Source organism: Dermacentor variabilis, chromosome 3, assembly GCF_050947875.1.
Source record: "Dermacentor variabilis isolate Ectoservices chromosome 3, ASM5094787v1, whole genome shotgun sequence".
NCBI classification, from domain to species: domain Eukaryota; kingdom Metazoa; phylum Arthropoda; class Arachnida; order Ixodida; family Ixodidae; genus Dermacentor; species Dermacentor variabilis.
Window position 1 is genome coordinate 97,096,294 of NC_134570.1, and position 24,870 is coordinate 97,121,163.

At 45.5% G+C, this 24,870-nt stretch overlaps 1 protein-coding gene across 1 annotated transcript in view; it reads left to right on the forward strand.

Annotated features, from left to right (window-relative positions):
• Positions 1 to 23,313, forward strand: part of LOC142576066 (5-taurinomethyluridine-[tRNA] synthase subunit MTO1, mitochondrial) — a 41,190-nt gene extending 17,877 nt beyond the window's left edge. The window contains exons 12-17 of the mRNA XM_075685998.1: positions 2,212 to 2,416; positions 4,387 to 4,549; positions 9,367 to 9,485; positions 12,444 to 12,540; positions 20,238 to 20,298; positions 21,196 to 23,313. Of these exons, the coding sequence (XP_075542113.1) occupies positions 2,212 to 2,416; positions 4,387 to 4,549; positions 9,367 to 9,485; positions 12,444 to 12,540; positions 20,238 to 20,298; positions 21,196 to 21,294 (744 nt within the window). The 3' untranslated portion in view covers positions 21,295 to 23,313. The remainder of the gene's footprint in view (positions 1 to 2,211; positions 2,417 to 4,386; positions 4,550 to 9,366; positions 9,486 to 12,443; positions 12,541 to 20,237; positions 20,299 to 21,195) is intronic.
• The last annotated feature ends 1,557 nt before the right edge of the window (positions 23,314 to 24,870 follow it).

The following is a 24,870-nucleotide window of genomic DNA, read 5'->3' on the forward strand; positions in this document are numbered from 1 at the left end:
CCTTGCAACGTCATCAGGACAAAGACGATTCTGTGTGGTCAGGTTTATTTTTTGTTGTTGTTGTGTGTGTCTGTGCGTGTCACACAAATAAAAAAGAAAAGAAGTTGCAGTAATATGCCAAACAATAAATAAAGTCACGCGGTAGCAAAATATAACAAGTGGGACAACCAGGAACATAACTGCCACTGGAGGCTGCATGCGTGAAGCCTGATCAAGCAGGGGAAGGTCAAGTTCTATGCATGTTGCATTTCTTAGAGCCAGTGAAAGAGGCAAGATTGTGATATTTGCTAAGAATTCTCCTTGCGCGGCCAGAATTTGGCCTCTTTTGGACAATTGTGGTTGGCCACAAAGCTTGTGTGGAATAAGCACATCTGCACACTGTGCTTTTTTTGTTTTTTCTTTTTCTCAAAGTCACCGCATTGACATAGTATTCCAGCTATGCGTATGCACTTTGATGCGCATGCTACGAAATCATTGTTGTGCTTGGTGTCTTGCTACTTCACTGCTCCGACACTTTTAAATCTCGGCTCAACCATTTGTGATTTTGGTCACTACAGAAACATGTGCTTGACATTTACAGGCCACTGAACTGCACCAGCACTTTCTGTCAAAATACTCTGCAGCACTCAACAGAATTAGCCCTTGTGAGCAACAAGTTCTCTGACTCATTGTACAGTTCATTATGTTTGCCCTGCACTTTTTTAATTGGATGACTGCAGTAACCTGCCAGCCATGTGCGCATGCTGAACTAACCCGACATCTCGTGCACAACGCCTGCACTTACACAAACCCAGGATATGCTGCAAACATGCTTTAGCATGAAGCGCAGGCGAATGAAATGGACTCATTCCATACCGGCCGCCTGTCTTTTCTTTTATTTTTCTTCGAGGTACCCCCCCCTTGAGTTTGCTACTATGAGGAGAGGGCAGCGGTACGATTGAGCAGTGTTTGCATGGAAGGCAATAGATTGCTGCAGTGCAACTGATGCAGTTTCCACTTCCAGCATGGAGTGATGCTAGGAGGAAGACAGCAAACACAGGCGGCACCAGTACTGGCAGGCAGGGTGGAATAAAGGGCAATTAGAAGCACAGTACATGTGATGCCATCGTTAATTCCAACACTGCGGATCCTGTGAAGCATTCTGCACATCACGTGGTGACAACTAATCATGCTGATCTTTTGACGTGAAATGCCTCTCGTTTCAGTCAGCATAGAGGGTCACTTACTAAAACCGCATGCAACGTTACATGTATGTAATGAAATGTGACAAAAGCACGTAATACTAATTATTGCTTATATCTTTGCAACCTTACTGCCCACACACTTTACTTTGTTATCATTGTGCAGAGGACAGAAGCCATTACTCAATCATGTGTGTGTCACATGCACAGATGGAAGCGTTGTTGCAGCACGCATGAAGCAAACAGTGCTAAATTCAGCCTCTCACTTGGCATTCAAAGAGGCGGAGCCCAGCAGTACGCTTGTCTATTCGAGCACGAGTGGTCGCATTAGCGAGAGCTCACTCTGCTATAGTAGGTGTAATTCATCAAACTCAGACCTGTGCTTATTAGTAAGGCTCATAAGTGTGCAGTTTGTTGCAGAAATTTGATGGTTGCTTGGCTATGGTGCCCCCGTATTCAACATGTAGGGCTCAGAAATGGCGTGAAGAGACTTGGGCATCAAGACAGAGAGATGCCAATCCGTGCCCAACGCCTTTGGCCACAGCTGGCCCACTATGAGTAGGGAGTGAGCACGATTGCAAAATTAGACCGTTGGACCCCCACTAGCTGTACCATAAGCTATGTAATGCATGAACAAGTGTCACTTGTGCACATGGTTATATAATTTTTGTACCCTAGTGCCCGTACACCCTCTGCAGCATGCACAAGAGATTTCATGTACCCCACTGTGGCTGCGTCCTCAGTACAGCCTACCCAATTTTTTTTAGAAACCCATGAAATCAGGGTTTTCATTTCCAGCTGAGGCAGCCTCATTCTAACATGGGCGCAATGTACAAATGCCCATGCAACTTGTACTAAAGTGCACAATAAAAAAAACCCAGGCAGTCAGAATTAATCTGCAAGCTCTGGTGCCTCTTATGGCTTCCGTGTTACTTTGGGACATCAGACACTTAATTTTTTACAAGCCACATATTGCAGGCTAGCCTTGAGTGATATTCACTCGCTCACAGTGGACTGCTCACCGATGCAGGGCATTGTGGCCGGCGTAAATGCAGCCTGCAAGGTGCTGGACAGGGAGCCACTGACCGTGACCCGCCTAGAAGGGTACATTGGAGTGCTCATCGACGACCTCACGACACACGGCACTCAAGAGCCCTATCGCATGTTCACCAGCAGAGCCGAGTACAGGCTCAGTCTGAGGCCCGACAATGCAGACATTCGGCTGACAGAAAAAGGTACCCCATGGTGATGCGTTGTCTGTTTAACCCCTTAACTGCCGTGACAAATTGCAGAAAAATTTTTAGAAGTGCAAGATGAATCGGCAAAAGCCATTGTGTATTATTTTCTTGTCAAAATTATGAGAAATTGAACACATACACGTGTGGAAAAATTGTACGAAATGCATGACGACTCGTTTCCAGCCCCAGAAGACGCTCGTTGTTATGGTGGGTTATCTCGTTATTGGCAGTTAAGGGGTTAACTGGTGTAATTTTTGTTTACCTATAAACCACAATTTGCTGCTGCATCTGCCTCCACCTGGCGGCAACCTTTTTTGTGCAGCTGGCACTTCGTGGAGGTAGGGGCGGCATTCTTGAGAAATCGCTTCCACAAATACAATCACTTTTGTAAGAGTTTATGGGACTGGGCACCGGATGCATCGTCATCAATGGTCGACAGTGTGCCCAGCGCGCTATTTCGCACAGTGCCAGAAACAAACGCTGTTGCCCATAGATGCTGACACATCTGATGATGAGCCATGCAAATCTTGCAAGAGTGACTGTATCCTAGACAGCGTTCATTCAAGGGTACCACCCCAGATTGCAGAATACTCTAAACTGAACTGTTTTAGCGCCATTTAGATCCGCTGGTGATCGGTGAAACATTTTTTTTTTTCTGAGGTTTTTCTAGATCTGCTCACTGCCAGGAAATGTCATTCAAATTAATTTCATCATGCCGTACTCGCATATAAATATAGACCACATTTCTGCCTTTATTGCTGCCTTTATCATGATCCAGTTTATTCAGTAATTTGTGATATGTAATCTTGCCTTAAGTTCTGCGTTGTTGATTGCTTCAATGTAATTAAATTAAGGCGAAACTGTAGGCTATGGACAAAACACAGCGCACTCCTTGTTTCACCGTTACAGTGACAGACGACGCCACAGTTTTGGATCCACAACTTCTGCACCTTGTTCATCATCAGTGTAGAAAACACCTACTTACTTATTTTGCATGAAACAGGCAAATAATGCTCTGAAAGATGCTATTCAAGTACATCCACTGTGAAATGTTACCTCCATGCAAAAAAAAAAAAAAATTGGCTGGGGCTTAGTTAAGGTTAAGCCTGGATATCTCGAAGCGAAAAGGTTTGGTGATGCTTATGGTTTAGCTTATGGTTATGCTTTATGATTTAGCCTATGGTTATGCTTACGGTTTAGCTTATGGTTATGCTTTATGATTTAGCCTATGGTTATGCTTACAGTTTCACTTAAGGATATGCTTTGGTTAGCTTATGGTTATGCTATACGTGTGCCTTGTGTAGTTATGCAAATTGCTTATCAATGATATATACCGTAAGTTATGCAGTATTATTAAACTTTATTATTTATCATTGTTGGGCACATTGTCTTGCGATTTCTGTACAGCCATAAACACAGCCCTCTGTATCGGTAGTATCACTCTCTTCTCCTTCCATGTTGAATGCACAAGCCTATTCTCTGGCAAGTGGTTATATAGTCGGCCTCCACGATAAACACGCGCTTGCGGCGAACGTCAAATGATGACGCATAACGCGCAGCAATGGCCACCTGCGCCAACTCCGAACACGCTTACGGAGCAGATTCCGACATACGCCGGCTCGCGCGAAGCACGGTGTTGACTAGCGTAGTGAAGCTTTTCGCTTCAATATACTTTGCAAGGACTAACTGTTGGGCTAGTTGGATTCGCATTCCAACTATGGTAACTTAGTGCAAAGGGGCGGACAGACACAAATAGAAGGCAGACAAGGACAAGCTCTCCTTCTTGTCCCTTTTTTTGTTCATGTCTGTCTACCACATTGTGCTATGTGACAATAGTCAGTGCGAAATTTAGCTAGAAGAGTTTTATATACCTGGCACTCCCATTTACATGGCACTCTGCATGGGTGCGTTTGTGCTGCACTTAACATATTCAGAAAACTGGGCGCTGCCTTTCTGTCATTCTACAGGTTACAAGGTAGGCTGCGTTCCAGAGGACGAATATGACAGAGCGTCTAGCATGAAGAACGCCCTGGCCAATGCACAACAAATTCTTGGTGCCGAAGTCAAGCACACGCAGCGCTGGAGAAGCCTGCTAGGACTGCCCGAAACAGGCAATCCTACACAGAAAAGGTACGAGCCTTCAGACTGCATAATGTCGTGTCACAAGAGCCTTCGTGTTTGGGATGTGTTCACTCTTGTGTTTTTTTTAGAGCCATCCTCGGAGGTTATACTGTTCAAAGCGTATGGTTGGGCTAGTTCATATGGCAGCAAGCAGCGCCAGAGAACACAAAGGACAAATAAGAATACTGAGACAATCACAAGGCGCGCTAACAACTGAAAGCTTATTTCTTAATTGCACCGAACAAATGCTGGCTGACAAGCGATAAACTGGACGTACACTTTAGCACAAATACTGAGAAAAACAAACCTACTGCATATTCATGCGAGATTATGATAGGAAGCACACACCCCTCTCTGATAGCATAACAGAGGGAACGCTGACTCAGTGTTTTGCCGTTTCATTAAGTTATTTCGGAACAGCATTTTATTAAAAGGAATCTTTATCTCGGAAACTCTTATCTGTACACATGCAGGAACGGTGAAACACTGTTGTTCGGGGTCCACAGAACCAATTTTATTGAGCTTAATTGTTTGCATATGAAAGGAAGTCTTAAAATCTACCATATGTTGGGAATCGATCACTTTATGTAGGACATCAATATTGTCTTTTAAGCAAAAATAACAAGAGTGGAGAAAAGGTTAAAAAAATGGAACGTCAAGCTTAGAACACTAACTCAGCAGTAGAAATCAGTACACAAACATGTCTGAATTAACAAGAGTTTCATTACATTAAATAATGCATATGCCTGCCGGGATCAAAGGGAGAGTGCCAATTGTCCAATTTTCCGAATTGACAAGGGTCGAATTTACTAGGTTTTAATCTATAAGCTGCCCCTCTTTGGATATCGAGAAAGGACAAAATTTATGTAATACAGCTAAACCTCGCTACAACGAATTCGGTAAAATTGGCAATTTGGTTCATTAAATCAAAATTTTGTTATACTGAAATGCGACCTTTTATGCAAATAAGCACAGCCACCGACAGATATTCTTCCCCAGCAGGGGCTAAATCGGGCATTCGGGAAAAACATGTTTGAATGAGAAAAACTTCATTCCGTTGAATTTGAGAGTCAGCGACAAAACATATGTGTCGATGACATCTTGCCTTTCGTGCCGTGTCGACGAGATCTTTTAATTCGGTGATGCGAAGCGAAGCCAGCCATGCTTTCGCATCCACTCCACCCCCCGCAGCTGATAGTCTTGCCTGCAGTGGAACGACACTGTCATGAAAAGCGCCACCAGCGGGGAGTGAATGCTTCGTCTGCTTCTCACTTAGGAAAACACAAGTTTTCAGAGTAGTAGAAAGGTGCCTCCTCAGCTAGCAACAGGGAGTGGCAGCTTCCAATAGGTCTTCCAAACCATAGTTGCCGCTGCTCTCGCAACGTCGAGAAACAGCGTCCAGTTTTTTAAGGTTGTGGTATGGCCTGCTGCCACTTTTTTTTCTCGCGCTGTTTGCAACAGTATGTCATCGTACCAACAAGCCTGGCTAACCACTATTTTGAATTTCTTTTCATAATTCATCACTGTGGGTGGCTCAAAGTTTTCAATAATCATGAACATGCCAAGTGAACGATCAGTAGGACTATGTTGCGTTGTTGCATGGCCCAAGTAATTTGGCGAGTAGTTGCGAGTCTATGCGCGCCTAGCAGTACGAACTTCGCTATATTGTGTTTCGGTGACTGTTTGCATGTCGTAAATACCAAAAGCTTGCCAAACAGTGAACTAGTGAAAACAAACGAATATAAATAAATATGTTCATTTTGCATTAACATCTAAATTTACTCACAACCACATAAAGGCATGACTGCCACATATGCGCCTGAAACCAGCCACGATCGAGCACTAGGGATAAAATTGCTGCCAGAACTTCACTACTGAATGAGTGCGATGACGCTGGTTCGGTTCTCAGTCCTCGCAGCTGTCGCACTACAATGCAGGCCGACCTCATGGGATAATGCTCATGCACTGCATAGTAATATCGCTGTGTACCTGCCCACTTGTGAACTTTATTATACATAAATATCTGGCAGACACAAGATTTCGCATTGGGATAGCATGCACTTACCTACATTGTTGCATCACAGACACTTCAGGGGAGGTATTCTGTAACAGTCCATCTAGTGGACATGTCCATTTCGTCTGTTGCTGAAGTTCTGATTGGCTGGGCTGTGCTGCGTGTCCGCAGCAGCCAGGCGCCGCAGCCAATCACAACTTCAACAGCAGACGAAATGGACATGTCCGCTAGGTGAACTCTTACAGAATACCTCCCCAGTAATGATCATTTACCTCTAGATGCTTCACACAAACAGCAGCGAAATTGGAACAGCAGAAACTGACAGCATTGTTTTTAGCTCACAGTGACCTTTTCAGCGCTTTTGCTGCTGCCAATTACGCTTGCTTCAAGCACTATTGAATAAACTTGCTGGAATCAAGTAGCCTTCTTGTATGTGGCACTTTCCTCATTACTATTTATATCTTGCAATGCTGCGCCGGCCCATTTTTCAACATCTTTAAAACATATCCACCAACAGAATTAATTTTTTGTAAAATTTGATATGAGATTCGCTGAATTTTAGAATTAGCTCAAATTTGTAGACCCTGTAACTTTGTCCATGTGCACAGGGTCACTTGATTATTTTGATTTATCTTAAACTGTCCAATGGTTTGGCTTTGTCAGTTAGCCTGCTGCTGCGCCCCCACTTTTCTCAGCTTCAATAGTGCTGTCGTGCAGCCCTTTTCTTGAGATTCTTTAGCACGCATCAAAACGACACTCAACTGCATTATCAAATAGTTGTGAATCCAAGTGGCCTTTCCAAGCATGCGCCCCACGGCAACTTTTCCTACAACCTATTAAAAGTGTGTTGCACAAGCTTCCCCTAAATAGTCTTAGCAGGCAGGAAACAAAAACAAAAAGTTTATCTCTCGCATGTGGGTATGTCGAGATGGGCATGAAGTTCTTTTGCTGAATTCAGTGAAGCCACAAGGCACACCGTATTCGTAACCTTCCCTCACATGTTGAGAAAAAAGAAGTAATGGATAAGAAAAGGAAACAAAAACGTTCTGGTTTTCTTCTCTCGTATCAGGTTACCGCAGCAGCATGCGCAGCCAAAGGGAGTTCCAAACAATGGGAGCTGCAGCCAATGGTTTAGTAAGCTCGCCAACAAACAATGAACGGCATTCCCGCAGCATGCACCGCAGCATCTGCCAGCCAGTGCTTGAAAGCCCTATGCATTGTAGGAGTTGTCGGACGATCTCGCCGCTGCCACCAGTTGTAAGGGTCGTAGGTCGTAGGGAAGAACTTTGGTGGGACAGGACTAGGCGAGCAGGATCTATTTACATATTTTTACATTCAAACAGGGGATACATTCGACAGCCTAGCGTGGCTCCTGATTGGAGCACGCAAGACGAAGCATACAACAAACGAGTACCAGCACCAAACACACTGCTTCTTGAGCACGATCACAGACAGGCACACTGATGAGCATACCCTAGCAGCCGACAAACAGCCGCTTATAAACACTCCGTGCTCCCTAGATCCCTAGGTGAGGGAAACGTTCGACCAGTCAACATAGCCGAGCCGCCTTTGAGCGGAAGGGCTTACACACACACGTGGCACAGGTTTCACTGCCCCCACTGAGGCCAAACAGGCTTCACAAAACTCGGGGCTTACATTTTGAAAGGCGCGTGGGGAGGTGCTGCCAATTACCTTCCCTCGCGAACTCCCCCGCTCACGGCAGACCCAGTCGGCGGTGGCGGGTTCAGTAACAAAGCCTGGTTCGTTGAACTCATCTCTGTCTTTCTGCGACGGAGAGTCGCTGACGCGGCGGCATATTGACCTCCACACACAGTAGACTTAGTGGCGCTGTTTGGCTAGAGGATGATGGTGGCTTCCCAGAAAACGCCAACCCTGCTGCTGCAGCTGACTGAGAAACTTTGTATGTTGGTATCTCGGCAGGCCATTTCTAACAGCATGCAACAAACTGTGTGATTGGCACGAGCCATTGGGATGGCTGTCAGCATGGGAAAAAGGAATGCAGTGATCTGAAACTTGTTTTTCTAGTGACTCAGTCGCTTCAATCCGCCTCCGAAACTCCAGATTATGCAACTTCTAGCAATAAGTGTGCAGGAAGACAGCACACATGATATCACGCTATCCCGGCTCGCCAAGTGTTCGCACACGCTGTCGATTAGTTCTAAACCAGGCTGTGTGGGCTCTGTAGCGCTCAGCCGCGCTGACAGCCATGTACAGCCATGTAAAACAGATGAAGACCAAACTTCTATGATCGTCAATTTCACGCTGGAACCTCAGTGCATATGGTATGTCGATGTGACACCATGAATTTTACTGCATTGTTTCATATTTGGGCCATTTTGGTGCAGAAGAAGTTCACAATACCTGCTAGGTTCACTCTTTGGTTCTTTGCAGCGCATTCTTTCTTTATCTATAAACAGCTAACTAGGTTTAAGTACGTGCTGCCAAAATTTTACGTCACTGTAAGCTGGTGCAGACACTTCAAGTTGGCGTCGCTACCCGTCCTTCAGTTTTGCATCTTTTCTGACTTACTGAGCCTCCTATGATGGTTAGAATAACCATTTTTCTGTTGTAAAAGTGCAATTTACTAATATGGCACAGCCTTACAGTGTCCCTCTGATGGTGATTAAGAGGTGGCCACAGCACATTAAAAAATTCCAGGTTCGAAGTGGCTTCTCTGAGCAACCCTGTCCAAGTTTTAAAAGCAAGGACTGCAGCGGGACATGAAATGCCTGTCACAACTCTGTTATTTTGCTTCCTTTTCCCTGATGCACACTTTCATTTGTGACTGCAGTGCTCTGGAAATGCTTGGAAGCCAAGATGTCAGCGTAGACAGCATTGTGGACATGTTTCTACCGCAGCTGGCTGATCTTGCATCAAGTCCTGTCTTCAGGACCAGACTCAAGATAGAAGGTAAAAAGGCTACTTATGGTCACTGTGTGCACAGTGTCTTTCTGTCGCTTGAGCAAGCAGCCACATCATGTGAAGTGATAAATTTAGAGTTGCAATCGCAAAAGTGGCTTCTATAGTTCACCATTAACCATTAGAAGGCCAAATTCCTTTTCGATAACCATGCCCAAGTGGGCAATGTTTTTTATTGCAGTTTTCAGCAGTAGGAAGTAACCAAAAACTCACAAATGCAGCAAAAAGTTATTTCAAGCCACATTTTGTGTCAAAAATGCTTTACTTGCACCAACAGTATACGCTGAAATATGTTATACAACACGAGATCAAGAAAATGTGGTTATTTATCGTTATTTATGGCAAATAAATTGTTGTCCCAAAGATGCTTTTTGTCAGAAAAAGAAACGCTTGAGAAGTCGCCGTAAGAGACACAACGCACGGCTATATAGAAATCACCATTGTGCACCCCCCAGTGTACGGTGATACGCAAACTGCAATCGAAAGGCACAACTGAAGGGAAAGAAAAAGAAAGTTATCAGTATCTGTGAACTTTAACCACGCAAGGCTGTACCTAAGCTACCGGAAATATGATAGTGGCAGCTGGAAAAACAATAGCATCTCCTCTCCACATGCCTTGGAAGTAGCAGACAATGCGGACATGACCACATGAGCTAGCACTCGGATGTAAAACAGTTGAGTTGTGCACCCCGGTGATTGAAAACGCAATTTCAAATGAATATGGGCAACTCCATAGAGACGGCAGCATCTCTCAACAAGTGGTGTCAACTGCATGCAAAACATCAGGCATAACATCGATGCCATACATGTATGTCAAAAACTATGCGGGACAGATAAGTGGCACTGTACATGTACAACAAAAACCCTCAAAGGGTCAAAAGTGCAGCAAGAAAAAATCTTACACTCACTACATAGTGAGTGTCTATAAATGAAAGCAGGTCAGTCTTACCGTAAGCCAGAAAGGACATAAAGACAAGACAGGTAGCAACATAACTTCAAAACACCCTAGTCACGTGTCTGTGATTTTATAGAGTTTGGTGGTATTTGGTTGAGGCTAATTCACTGGTAAAGGAAAAGAAAGAAAGGTTATGTTGTACTTGAACATTATCAGAAAGTCAGCTTGGCAGCTTCCGGGGGCTTCTCATGTGGAAAGCAGCCCAAATTGCATGCAAAATTAAAGTGACATTTGCAAGTGTCACTGTGTCATAGGAGCTGTAGTTTGGGCATAACACTCAGGAATGAGAGCATTTACCTGCTTTTCCTCCACTCATGAGTGTAATTGCTTTTTTCCAAAAGGGATTAATTGTTAGCCTTTGCAACACCTCATACTTGTTCTTTGCCTTCATTTCTATCATACCCAGTGTATCATGTATCATGTAACTTGGACAAAGATTGTGCATCTTAGACGATTGAGACCAACTGCATATTGCTCATAATTTACTAGAGCTGCTCAGACTAATTCTCGAAATGCAATTGTTAGCTACATTTAATTATGCCAATTTTTATATGTATTCTTCAAGGTATTTGCTTGAGGGCATAAGATTAATTGGAAAATTTAGTTGTAGGACATGTGCAAAAACACCTGACATTATTCCATGACATTATTTTTTGCCTAGTTCTGTTGTCCAGGCTGCCTGCTTTCCGAGTGTTGTTAAAAGAAATGATCAGCCCAATTCCAGGTGGCAACGTCAGCACCGTCATCGTAAAAATGGAAATCCACTGTGGTTCAACATGATAAGTGATAGGTCAGCACTGAAAGGAGATCGAAATGCATTGGTCAGTTTATTTTACAATGGGCATGCCAGCTTTGTTCTTTGAAAGGATGGTTTAGAACACTGCAAACCAGATGTGCAAGTCTGCCATTTACTTCCCTTTTCTTTTTCTTTCTTTCTTCCCCCTATATTTTGCTGGCTTTTCAGAGCCCGGAAGAAGAACAGCAGATAAAAGATATCTTCGTGAAAACAACTTCAGTCGGTCTTTCTGAGCTTGCTCTACAACTCTTGCACTCAAACTTATGCCCTAAAATGAATGTTTGTAATTTTGCATAATAGAATTTTGCTATGTAGGATCAGAAAGCAAACGCGGGTAGCTGACATTGTAGTTGAGAATAAGAGGAAAAGGCAGAGTAAGGCAGGTCATGATACGTAAGGCAGGTCATGATATGTAAAGCAGATGACTGGTGGTCTGTATTAGAGTAGCAGATTGGCTACCAAGGGAAGGGAAATGGAGTTTGAAAAAGCACAAGATTAGGTTGTGTGATAAGATTAGAAAATTTGCGGGTCTAGGTCAGAGTCAGCTAACACAAGAATGGGGCAGTTTGAAATTGTCAGGAAAGGCCTTCATTCTGCTGTGAACATAAATATTAGGCTGATGACAATGACGAGGCATAGCCACACACATAAAGTGTTTTAAGTACACCTGTAACCATGTTGTTCTTTTACAGCGAAGCTGTATAGGTGTGTTTTGCAGCTGTGTTCATGTGATGGTGGCAGTATGTGGCAGTATGGTCAATGTCAAATGTCAGCTAGAGAACAGAGAACGCCTACAGGTTGTGCCAGAGCCCTGAAGTGGCCGTATGACTTAGGCACCGGAATGTGCTGCCGAGCACCAATGTCTGTAGAGCTGGCATTTGGCAGTAAAGTGGCGTCAGTGTAACCAACACAGCGTACAGGAACACGCATCGGATATAGCGGAGAGTGCAGAATTACTAAGCTCGAATATAAGGGAGTGTTTGAAAAGACTAAAGCATAGCAAAGAAATTGCCTGGATACATAGCAAAGTATTTGAAATATCATAGGTATGCCTTGGGCAATGGTAAACAAGATCTCTAAGGCTTTCAATGGGTTTGAGAGCTTTTTTATGCAGCTTTACTGTCTTTGATGAATGGGTTGTTCTGATTTGAATACATTTGGGAACATTGATTTTTTTTATTTTCCTTTGCCTTTCCAGCTACATATGCTTACCTGGTTGCCCAGCAGCAGCAGGAGATCCTTGAACTTGAGAAAGGAGAAGCACTACAGCTTCCAGCCAACATAGACTACAACGAGTGAGTCAACACAATGTTTTTTTTTCCTTCATAGCATCGTATAGAGCTTCATGTGTTTCATAAAAAGCCATAGAAAACTATGGGGTGTTCACACAGTTAGCTTTTCTCAAGGATGCGGGGAGGCGTTATTCAGGACATTGTTGAGGCCAACCATTCGTCCTACAGGCAAGCCCTAATGAGAACGACAGAAAGCTGAGCTAGTTGGTAAGGATTCATTATGCAAAAAAGAAGTGAGGCATGCAGACAGGACACAAGAGTAGAGAAGTGGACAACACGAACGCCGACTTTCAACTGAAGGGAGCACTGAGGCGAAAAAAGAAGAAGACACAAAACTCATCTGCGCATGCTCAGGAATGGTAACACCACGTGTCAGTCGGGTACACGTGCCGGTCTACGTGAGAGATAACTGTTAAGACACTTAATCTCTTCATTATGTAAAGTAATCGAAGGCTGACTCACGCACGCACTTCCACCATTAAAGATATGCCATGCCTCTACCATAAGACGCGTATCTTCATTCTTATGCCTGTACAATATCGCGCATTCATCTAACTCTGGCGTGCAGTTACAATATCGGCAATGTAGCAAAAGATTAGAAGGCGACCCACCAGTTAACGACCTTTTATGTTCCATTAGCCTCTGATTGATACACCGTCCCGTTTGCCCTACGTAGAACTGGCCACAGCTAAGGGGAATTTTATACACCACACCCATACGACAGTCAGTAAAACTGTTGTTCTTATTGTGCTTCACTGGACAAATATCTGTTCATTTTTTGCCTTTTACCCGCTCCTTTTTATTCTGTACGGCAGCACATATCTTACCTAGCTTATTGGGAGCAGTGAAAGCAACATTAACATCATATCTACTTGCAACTTTTTTAAGCCTGTGCGACACTGAATGAATATACGGAATAGCCACTACTCTTTTTTTCTTTTTTTTTTTTTGCTACTACTGCTTTCCATAATCATGTCCGTCCCTCTCGAAACAGACTTCTTTAGGCGCTCAGCCACAGTGGCCACCGCTACACTAGGATAACCTGCTTCTAATAGGCGCCGGACCTGCGCATTAAAACTGGCGCTCATATTATGCATGCAGGATCTGGTGAGGGAAGACTTAAGGCACGACATGGCAATTCCGTTTTTTACTAATTTAGAATGCTTGGATTGAAAGTTTAGCAACGGCTTCGAAGATCTTCAGACCTCCTCGCTTCACAGTTGGGGGAGCTCCTCTCCCCGGCTGCCGCGCTTCGACAAGCGTGGGCACCAACATGCACACACACACACACACGCACACGAAGACACGTGGCATTGGAACATGCCTGGACGCGCTTGGCGGGTAGGCGTAGCGGCGGCGCCGAACGGGCCAAAATGTCCGCCGCTTTGAACGAAGCCCCGGCGTCCGCTGCATCCGCGCCGGCTATACCGCGCGTTGTAGGCGAAACGTAACAGACCGCCCCGCCGGGGGAAGGAGATCCCGATGGTCAGGGGACTGCATCCGCTGTCCGGAGGGATGTCGCTCGATGATGCTCATAACCGAAGTCGGGCGTCCTTCGGCGTTTCTTGAGCGCAGCGCACAGAGAAGGCCTCGTTCTCTCGTTCAGGTTCACACAGGACACTGCAAAGTGACTTCGGGAGAGTTGACATTTTTGTTCTCGTTCCCGGCAAGCGTTAGAACTACGCCGAAACTGAACCGCTCAGTCAGCAAGCACGAAACAACCCTCACCGAGTCCTGCCAGGCTCTTTCCCCTTCTATACCACTGCCTAGTTCCTTACAGTAGTCTAGCAGCACTCAGAACGCGTCCACAAATTGGAAAATTGCACTAGAAAGCACGTCATCACTTTGAAACACTAAACAAAAGCAATATGTTAAAAATCCTGCCTCAGGAAGAAAAACATCAGTAACAAACAATTTTGAGGCTGATTCCCACGTTAGGGGCTTCGACTTAAGCCATCGGCGTTACCGTTGAGACTCCCCTTTTTGTAACGCACCTCAAAGGAATATTGTTGCAAAGCGAGGCTCCAGCGCAGGAGGCGGCCATTTGTGAAAGAGATGGTCTGCAGCCATTGGAGAGGGCAGTGATCCGTCTCGAAGCATGCGAAGCGAAGATCGCAGCGAGCGACCATACACTAGCTCAGCTGGCGAAAACCCCGTAGCCGCATGCGGCGCGGTCCTTAATGCAAACGTCACCCCAGGCAGACACAGCTCCCAGTCAGTTTGTTGTTCAAACCATAATGCTCTAAACACGCGCTTCCTGACGGAGTGGAGCTTCTCAACGGAATTCGACTGTGGGTGGTACACTGAGCTGTGTAACAGCTTTACCCCACACCTTTCGAGAAAAGTTGTCGTCAAAGCGCTAGTCAACACTGTGCCCTGATCTGATTGGATTTCCGCAGGAAAACCAACTCGCGCAAATATGGACAGTAGTGCATTGACTATCTCAACTGAGCTGAGTTCTTTAAGCGGCAGTGCTTCAGGGAACTTTGTCGCTGGGCAGATCACAGTCAAAATGTGTCTGTACCCCGTGGCTGTTACCGGCAGAGGTCCCACTGTATCAATAACGAGCCGTCTAAAAGGCTCCGTAATGATAGGTACCAATCTCAACGGCGCCCTCGATTTGTCCCCTGGTTTGCCCACCTGCTCACAGGTGTCACATGTCCTCACGAAGTGGTCTGCGTCCCGAGAACACCCTGGCCAATAGTACTCTTGCAAGAGACGGTCCTTAGTTTTCTTAACTCCTAGGTGTCCGGACCACGAACCTCCGTGCGACAAGCGCAACAGATCCTCACGGTAGCACTGAGGAACGATCAGCTTATCGAACTCCACTCCTCTGCGGTCTAGATACTTCCGGTACAGGACCCCACCTCTTTCCACAAAGCGAGCATTTTTCTTGGCGATACCTTCCTTGACAATGCAGCGTATGTTTTCTAGGCTGCCATCCTTCTTTTGCTCGGCTATCAAAGCCGACCGGCTGACTTTTAGCAACCTATTAAGTCCGTCTGACGTAGGCGCGATGAGCAAATCTGCAGATAGCTCTTCTAACTTTCCCGCATCGGGAATTTCCTCTCCAGTATCTGGTGCCTTTAACGTTACAGGCTCAATTTTATTCAGTTCGGGCGTGCTCTGAATATCAGCTTGCTGCGCCTCTGACCCTTTTTCATTGTTTGACAACGTCGGCCCCGCAACTACCGCCTTTGCAGCAAGCTCCCGAACCTTCGATCTGGTTAAGGCCTGAACGCTAGCCTCACCAAACAAAAGCCCCTTCTCGCGCAGGAGGTGATCGGACCTGTTCGAAAATAGGTACGGGTACTGGGGGGGCAGCATAGATGACACTGCGGCCTCCGTCTCAAGCGCTCCGAAAGGTCCTTCAATAAGCACTTTTGCTACGGGCAGACACACGCTATGAGCTTCCACGGCTTGCTTGATCCATGCGCACTCGCCCGTGAACATATCGGGTTCTACGTAAGAGGGGTGAACTACATCCATCGTAGCTGCGGAATCGCGAAGCACTCGGCACTCTTTCCCGTTCACAAGGAGGTCTCGCATGTAAGGCTCGAGAAGCTTCATGTTCTCGTCAGTGCTGCATAATGACAAAAACACGACTTTTGTTTTTGTTTCCGGACACTGCGCCGAAAAGTGACCCGGCTTCTGACACGTATAACACACGCGCGCTTGCCTCGTCTCGAACCGCTTTCTGCGTTCGGCTTCGGCTGCCGCCGTCTCCTTACGTTCGGTCGGACTGCTTTCACTCGCATCCGCACTACGTGTGTCGCCCCTTGCTCTCATGGGTGTGAACTTTGGCCTCTCAAACTTGGAGCCAAATTCACCCTTTTGACCGTCCTTAGCTCCGCGAGCCCGACGCGTCACAAACTCCTCAGCTAGCTCGGCGGCTTTAGCCACCGTACAAACGTCTGGCCTATCCAATACCCAGTACCGCACGTTCTCAGGTAACCGACTATAAAACTGTTCCAGCCCGAAACACTGCAGAACTTTCTCGTGGTCACCAAACGCTTTCTCTTCTTTGAGCCACTCCTGCATGTTTGACATAAGCCTGTAGGCAAACTCTGTATATGACTCACTTTTGCCTTTCTCATTTTCCCGAAACTTGCGACGGAACGCCTCCGCTGACAGCCTGTACTTTTTTAGCAGACTCGATTTCACTTTGTCGAAATCCTCTACCTCCTCTCTCTTCAAGCGAGCGACTACGTCGGCCGCCTCGCCGGGTAACAAAGTGAGCAAGCGCTGTGGCCACGTTTCCCGAGAGAACCCCTGCTTCTCGCACGTTCGCTCAAAGTTAGCCAGGAACAAACCAATGTCCTCTCCAAGCTTAAACGGCCGCATCAGATCAGTCATTTTGAACAATACTCGTTCTCCTGCACCGTGTGCCTGACTTCCATTACGAGCGCGTTCCATCTCTACCTCGAGACGCTTCATTTCCAAAGCGTGTTGACGGTCGCGCTCTCTTTCTTTCTCTTGTTGCTCTCGTTCTATCTGTTCTTTACGTTCACGCTCTTCTTTTTCTTTCTGTTCTTTTCGGTCGCGCTCATCTTTCTGTTCTTTAAGTTCGCGCTCCTGTTTCTCTTTCTGTTCTTTAATTTCGCGCTCCTGTTTCTCTTTCTGTTCTTTAAGTTCGCGCTCCTGTTTCTCTTTTTGCTCTTTAAGTTCGCGCTCCTGTCTTTTTGCTCTCTCCTCAATAGTCTCAAGGCATTCCTACAGCTCGTCATCCTCAGCCTCTAACTCAAAAATAGCCCTTAGCAGTTCTGGTTTTCTGAGTTTGTCCGAGACATCCAGACCCAACTCTCTTGCAAGCTCCAGCAATTTCGGTTTGCGCAACGACTTCAAATCCATGGCTGCTCTGAATGCTGCTTTCTCTACTGCCTACTATTGTCTTGCCGCAAACTAACCCGGCAGCAACGACAACCACAATTACCAGCTCTGTTTCTGACACTAACAAAAGCCTGGCAAAACTCAGAAGAAGAAAGTCCCGCACTCACCAAACCTCGCAGGCAAGAATTCAGCGCAGTCGTTCCGCTGCAGGCAACCAGTCATCACACAGGGCTCGTTGCACTGCTCCCGGATGGTCGTTGTGCTGCTCAGCATACAGTCAACTGCATATCTTCGCTGCTGGCCTCCGTTGTCGCGATCTCACCGCTGGCAGACAGTTGTTGGAATCTCAGCGCAGACGCCCGTTGTTGCAATCGGGTTGCAAGCCCCAAGGGTAGCGTTGGCCTGGCGGCCTGGGGCACAACTGGAAGCATCCGAAGGTCCCGGCAAAGCATGAGTCGACTGCTAACAGAACAACTTGTGTATTCTATCATCGCATAAGAGCGGGCGGTCAGGTCGACCGAAGTGGAGAGACGGGAGAGCACGTAACTCAACAGAAGAAATCGGAGCCTCTCTCGGCGTCCGGGAGCAGCTGCTCTTATACTCTCGGAGTCGAGGGGAAGAAGGAACGCCTCGCCAGAGGCGCACGTGATGCGCGGCATGGACAGGCTGAGAGACATGTTGGGACGAGTGTAGTGACGCATCCGCCGGGCCGGCGCCGGTCAGACCTCCTCGCTTCACAGTTGGGGGAGCTCCTCTCCCCGGCTGCCGCGCTTCGACAAGCGTGGGCACCAACATGCACACACACACACACACGCACACGAAGACACGTGGCATTGGAACATGCCTGGACGCGCTTGGCGGGTAGGCGTAGCGGCGGCGCCGAACGGGCCAAAATGTCCGCCGCTTTGAACGAAGCCCCGGCGTCCGCTGCATCCGCGCCAGCTATACAGCGCGTTGTAGGCGAAACGTAACAGTAGGGCAAACGGGACGGTGTATCAATCAGAGGCTAATGGAACATAAAAGGTCGTTAACTGGTGGGTCGCCTTCTAATCTTTCGCTACATTGCCGAGATTGTAACTGCACGCCAGAGTTAGATGAATGCGCGATATTGTACAGGCATAAGAATGAAGATACGCGTCTTATGGTAGAGGCATGGCATATCTTTAATGGTGGAAGTGCGTGCGTGAGTCAGCCTTCGATTACTTTACATAAGGAAGAGATTAAGTGTCTTAACAGTTATCTCTCACGTAGACCGGCACGTGTGCCCGACTGACACGTGGTGTTACCATTCCTGAGCATGCGCAGATGAGTTTTGTGTCTTCTTTTTTCGCCTCAGTGCTCCCTTCACTTGATAGTCGGCATTCGTGTTGTCCACTTCTCTACTCTTGTGTCCTGTCTGCACGCATCACTTCTTTTTTGCACCATAACGAGGTCAAGCTTCACTTAAAGGAGTACTGACACATAGTGGTTAAGTTCCAGATATTCTACCACATGCTTTTTTTGCATGCAAGAGAATGACACTTAGCAATTATGAAGGTGGGGAAACCCTTATGAGGCTTTCTAATTTGATACTAAAGTTGGCCCTGAAATGATAGACCTGGCATCATAGACAGTGAATACTAGGATTATCTCACAGGAGTACCGACCACCATGTGTTCGGGCTTAGCAAGCCTCAGGGCTACATCAGCCGCCTCCTCACGTAATCTAACGTGCCGCTGCGCGCATGCTCAGGCCACAGAAGGGGCCACCGAGCGCTGTGCACACAAGAAACCACAGTACAATATTGCCCTAAGTTAACGGAAACTGTTTATTTGCTCCGGCGACACCCAGCACTGCATAAACGGCTGGTGCAGGTGTGGTAGGGAATCAAAGGGGCTCCCGCGCCAACGGCAAAAATACAGAAAAGCCTCTGGCACATTGCTGCCGAAGGATAGCTTCCCGCAACAGGCCGCTAGGAAAAAGTGTCCCCGCGGTTGTGCTGTTTGCTCTCGCCATAACCAATGGGCCCACTCGCGATAGCTAGGGCAATCTCCGTATGCTTGGGCTTCCAATAAGCGGCTCAGCTTGGTGTAGTAAATATGACCATGCGTGAGTGCTAGGCATCAATCTTTGGCTTAGCATTTGGAAAAGGTGGGTTCAAGGCACCGTAGACGAGCTCAAGCCGGAACGATGCTCAAACAAAGGGGCCAGCAGATGAGAGGAAAAACATGTGCGTCGCGGAGAGGTCACCCTCGCTTTCACTTTGCCTGTCATGCTAATTATGACCTACATGCACCATGCGGTAGTGCTTGCAATGTTTGGATAACGTGTAATGACCTCTGAAGGATGGAGGTGTGGCATTTACTTGTCCTCTGAAGCTTTGGCTGAAGTTTCATGTCATTAGTAACAGTAAGGGGTAGCTAATGTGGGAATTTCAAGGTTGCATCTCCATCCTCCTTCTGTTTTTGCACTTCTCTGGAACATTGAACGTCAGCTCATAGTTAGGCTGACCATTTTATATTATAGAAAGGTGTCTTACCAATCTAGCTTACTGTATGCACTATAATTATTTTTGTCAGCGCTAAATGCTGGCATATCTCAGAGGCATAAAGAGCCTGGTCCCTCGAAGCCCCCCTCGGAATCTGCCAGTATATCCTGGGTACGATATTTGCCATTTGCAGTAGTGTTTTGTGTTATAGGAACAAAGCACAATGAGGCATTTTATGTGTGCGGTTACGTACTAAGTGTAGCATCAGAGCTTGAGCATACTTCATGTGCTTTTGCTGAATGTCAGTGAATTGCCTAAAGTTTAGCATGGTTTGGTCTTCCTTTATTTGCGCACAACTGTCAACTACAAAACACACTTCTTTTTTTTTTTTGTTTTCTTGCAGCCCTTCATTGAACTTGTCCAACGAAATAAAATCAAAGTTGGAGCAAGCAAGGCCAACTACGGTGAGTACTGATACCAGCATGAGGCATTGCTGTATGCGTCTCCGGTGCTCTGAAGTCCCTGAGAATGTTTGTGCCTCTGTGACTCAACAGATGACAAACTGGCCTGTTTACTTTTGACAAAGACGGCACATTGCATAGTTCAGATATATGTTGAGAACTTACAAAACACAAGCTATACTCACAGCTTGGCCTCTTGATAAGTGCATGCATGGATATCAGCCAAGATTATTATTGCCGCACAGCCGAGATACTGGAACAGATATCTTGTATCTTTCCTGCATATGCATATATAATTGTTGGGCATGAGCTTGTTTACTGGCATGCATCGATCATCGACTACACAATATTGAAAGTCCTCATATTAGGTAGTTGGCCTCCCCTCAAATGTTTGACACTAGCATTAAAGAGTTCTAAATATAGTTAGCATATGCAAAGGGCTTAGCATACCCAAGAAATAGCGTCATATATAATACTGCACATATGCAAAATACAATCTTGGCTTGGGGTTCTTTTTCTCGCAGAGCAGATTAACTATGAATCCACTGTTTATAAAGCTCCCTATTAAGAGCTAGTTTAGGCTCCTCACGTGATGCCAGCCTGGAATCATAGATTATGGGATGTCATGCATGCATTGAGTCTTCCCATCATCATTCATTTATTACAGCCTTGCTCCATTACAAAGCATAACAGCTAGAGTGTGCTTGCTCAAGCACACTCTAGCTGTTATGCTTTGTAATGGAGCAAGGTCTGACCCCATGTCAGACCACAGAGGAACATCTTTTTTAATTTCGATTTTCAATACATAGGTTAACAATGCCATGCTGCACTCTGAATATGAGTGCTTATGTACGCCGCATAACATTCTTCTGCAACTTTTATTTATGTTTTTTAATGCAGGTGGGGGCTGCTAGCAGGATACCTGGTGTGACACCAGTGGCAGTGCTCAGCTTATTACGACTTGCAAAGCAAAGGGAGAGGTCGTTGTCTGCACTTTGATAGTGCCAGGCTCAGAAGTGTGGTCATTGTACAGATAAAAATAAAAGCTCAGTTCAATAACTCCGTGTATACGACCAGTGTCTCTGCATAGGTTTATGCCAATATTCTGAAACATTGACTTGGACATATTCACCAAGGTACCATTTCATACACAAATTACATATATTTCTTCTTAATCAAAGATTGTGTTCCATGTTTCAATTGCCCCTCCACGGTGGCTCAGTGGCTAAGCATAGTGTTCTCCTACAGAGCACCAATTCACAGGCTCAATGTCTGGCCACAGCGGCTGCATTCAAACAGGGGTAGAACTCAAGCACGCTGATGCAGCATACTTTGCTTGCGCGTTAAAGAACCTCAGTTGATTGAAATCAGTCCAGAGCCCTATGCTGTCCTATCTCATAGCCTAAATGTTGCTCTGGAAAGTTATAGTCTGTTAGTCAGTCACTCAAACAACCAATAAACAAAATCAATAAATAAATCAACTGATTATCTTACATATTGTAATTGATATGTTGCCGCATCACTATTTGTGCCAACTACCCCCTGATGATGACAAAGACGATGACCGGGTGTACTTGGCACAAATAGTGACGCAGCAATATTAAATGCAAGGAACAATTCTCTGAAGTCTGAAGTTTCAGGCATATTGCTGTGTTCACTGCTTTATTTGCATGGATAACTTTTTGCCCAGACCAGTACTATGTGACAAATCACTAAGAATGAAGTTATGAGAGTTAGAAATAAAGCTGTTGTGCTATACATTGTACTGCACTTTTCAGCAACTAGTTAGCATATATATATATATCTTTCTACCAAAACCAGCACAGGCACGGACGAGAGAGATGAGATGTATTAGTTCCTGTGTCTTTGCACTAGATTCAGTAGGTCGAAAATTGCAGAGATGTGAGGCAATCCAGCCAATACTACATGTAAACAAGTTTCGAGTTGCTACTTAAACAAAGCAGCAAGTGCATTTTTTCCTTGGGATCTCTTCAGATAAGTGTTGAAACCATATAGACTTTGTCGACAAAGACAAGTCCACTTGTCAAAATGTTGGCTCCAGCAACATACCTTGTTTGACCACTGCTGATTCCTGTGAACCTCCGTCTTGTTTATATGTTGTATTGAGTAATAGGGTATCATCTATGCCTCACACTGCACAGCTTTCCATATTAATACTGAAACATACTGTAAGCATAATAGCTTCTAGAGCAGCTTTTTGCAAACGCTTAAATACAATGCTATTGATGATGATGAACCAAGCTCACGACTATAATACTGCCGTGTTTATTGCAGTGCTACTTGCATACAATACACGGTGCTGACCACAAACAAAAAGCCGTATCATCAATTAGCGTTTTTCACTCATACATGGCAAGTTAGGCAGGCTGAACGCAACAAATTTGACTTGCAAAGAGGTTGCGATGTATTCATGGTCAATATTCTGTCATTTGTTTGTGCAAAAATTTGTAATTACATACCCTGCTTCGTTAAACAACTTCCATGTGTTGCACCGTCGCTAAAGGACCCCATTTAAGCATGTATATATAGAGAATGATTTATGTTGTGTGTTTATATGTTATGTATAAAAAACTAGCCATATGCAAACCATATACTGACACGCATCCGTGTTTGTCGTTTTGCTGTTACCGGATAATAAATGTTAAAGGTTATCGTTCGGTGCAACGCACACCGGCATGTATCAGACATTCTATATTGTCGTAGCCGATTGTATCTGTTGTCTACATTGTCGCGGGACCTTGCATAATCAGATTGTATGCACGACGCAAATCGTTTTGTACTTTCTGGAAGGTACACAAGCACCAGCAGCTAGTCTGAAACCGAAGACGATCGAGTGATGTATATATAGCCGAACGCATCTCACCTGTAGATAAGACTTGATAAGACCTGTAGATAAGAACGATCGCCGACTGTGCTCGCCGCTATCATTGTGCTTTGAGTGTACCTTGCTTTTGTGGGGACTGGCTCACCCAATAAAAAATTTAGTTTCTTGATTCACAGTTTTGCTCCTGTGTTCTTTAATGTCACTACAACATGACAATATGTGTGTGTGTATAAATATATATATATATATATATATATATATATATATATATAGACTAAGGGTGCAGGTAATGCATTGAACCTGTACTGTGCTATGCAAGAATAAACTGTTCTGTTAAAAGGTAAGTGTGCTATACATATTAATGAATTTCATTCCCAATTTTTTAGTAAAGCAATGAAGGGGGCTAGTTGGTGAACGTTCGTGGTTATATTGTGCTTAGTTTTACAGTGACGATATTAAGTGAAGGACAGGACTTGGACGTACGTAGCGCAACGTACGTTGCGCTACGTACATGTACGTCCTGTCGTTCGCTTAATATCGTCACTGTAAAACTAAGTGCAATATAACTATGTTTGTTCCCAATAAATTTTGCACTTTGTTTATAAATGTCCCAGTAATGATGCGAATTGTCATTTTGCTGGTAGAAAATGATTGAGATGTTATAGTTATTGTTGTGATCTGGTGGTTATTTAGTGTTCACATTTCACGTAGGTTAAAAATTATTCAGAAGTGGCCATTGGCTTCGCACTGACACAAAAACTTTATTTTATCAATGACTGGGGCGCTTGCACCATCTGTAGCTGGGAGAACAGAATGGCCACTCTGCGTTATGCTGTGCGTAGAGTGTACTAAAATGTGGTTGAGTGGGACGAGTGGCTGGGGTGGTGCTTCCTTTGCTGCGAGGCGCCCGACGACGAAAAATATTGTGGCGGCGTTGCGATCGAACTGGATAGGGCCGCATCAAGGTCGCGCTGTTGGAAACTGCTGGCGATTCCGCTTGGCGGGGTCGTTCATTCTTTTTCGCGTGCTGCTATTTGTGGTCAGGCAGCTGAAATTGTGTTTCTAATTATATCATCATCAGCCTGGTTACGCCCACTGCAGGGCAAAGGCCTCTCCCATGCTTCTCAAACAACCCCAGTCATGTACTAGTTGTGGCCATGTCGTCCCTGCCAACTTCTTAATCTCATCCGCCCAACTAACTTTTTTGCCACCCCCTGCTACGCTTCCCTTCCCTTGGAATCCAGTCCGTAACCCTTAATGACCATCGGTTATCTTCCCTCCTCATTACACACACACACGTAGCTATATGTGCAGACTAGAACACTCTAGTGCAGACCTGCTGTGTTCGTTGAAGTGTGGTACCACGGGGAGGCATCCAGTTATAATGGTTGCAAACATGCTGAGACTGTCGAATATATATATATATATATATATATATATATGTATATATATATATATTGTTACGAAGAGTTGCGAAGAAATGGTTTTATTTACAGGCGATGGATGATGATCGTAGCACAGCCCGGCCTCCCAAACTCGTTGTTCTCTTCATCTTCTCTTCTCTTTTCTTGTCCACGCCTTCCGTATCCGTTACATTTCCCCGCAAGCAGGCGAAGCCCATGGGGCGAGTCAGGATGGACAAACAGGGTAAAAAGGCTTCAGGCGAGCAATATGAGTCAGCTGAGTTCTGCTTGATTGCCGACCATTGCACAGGAGGCGAGCTATGATGT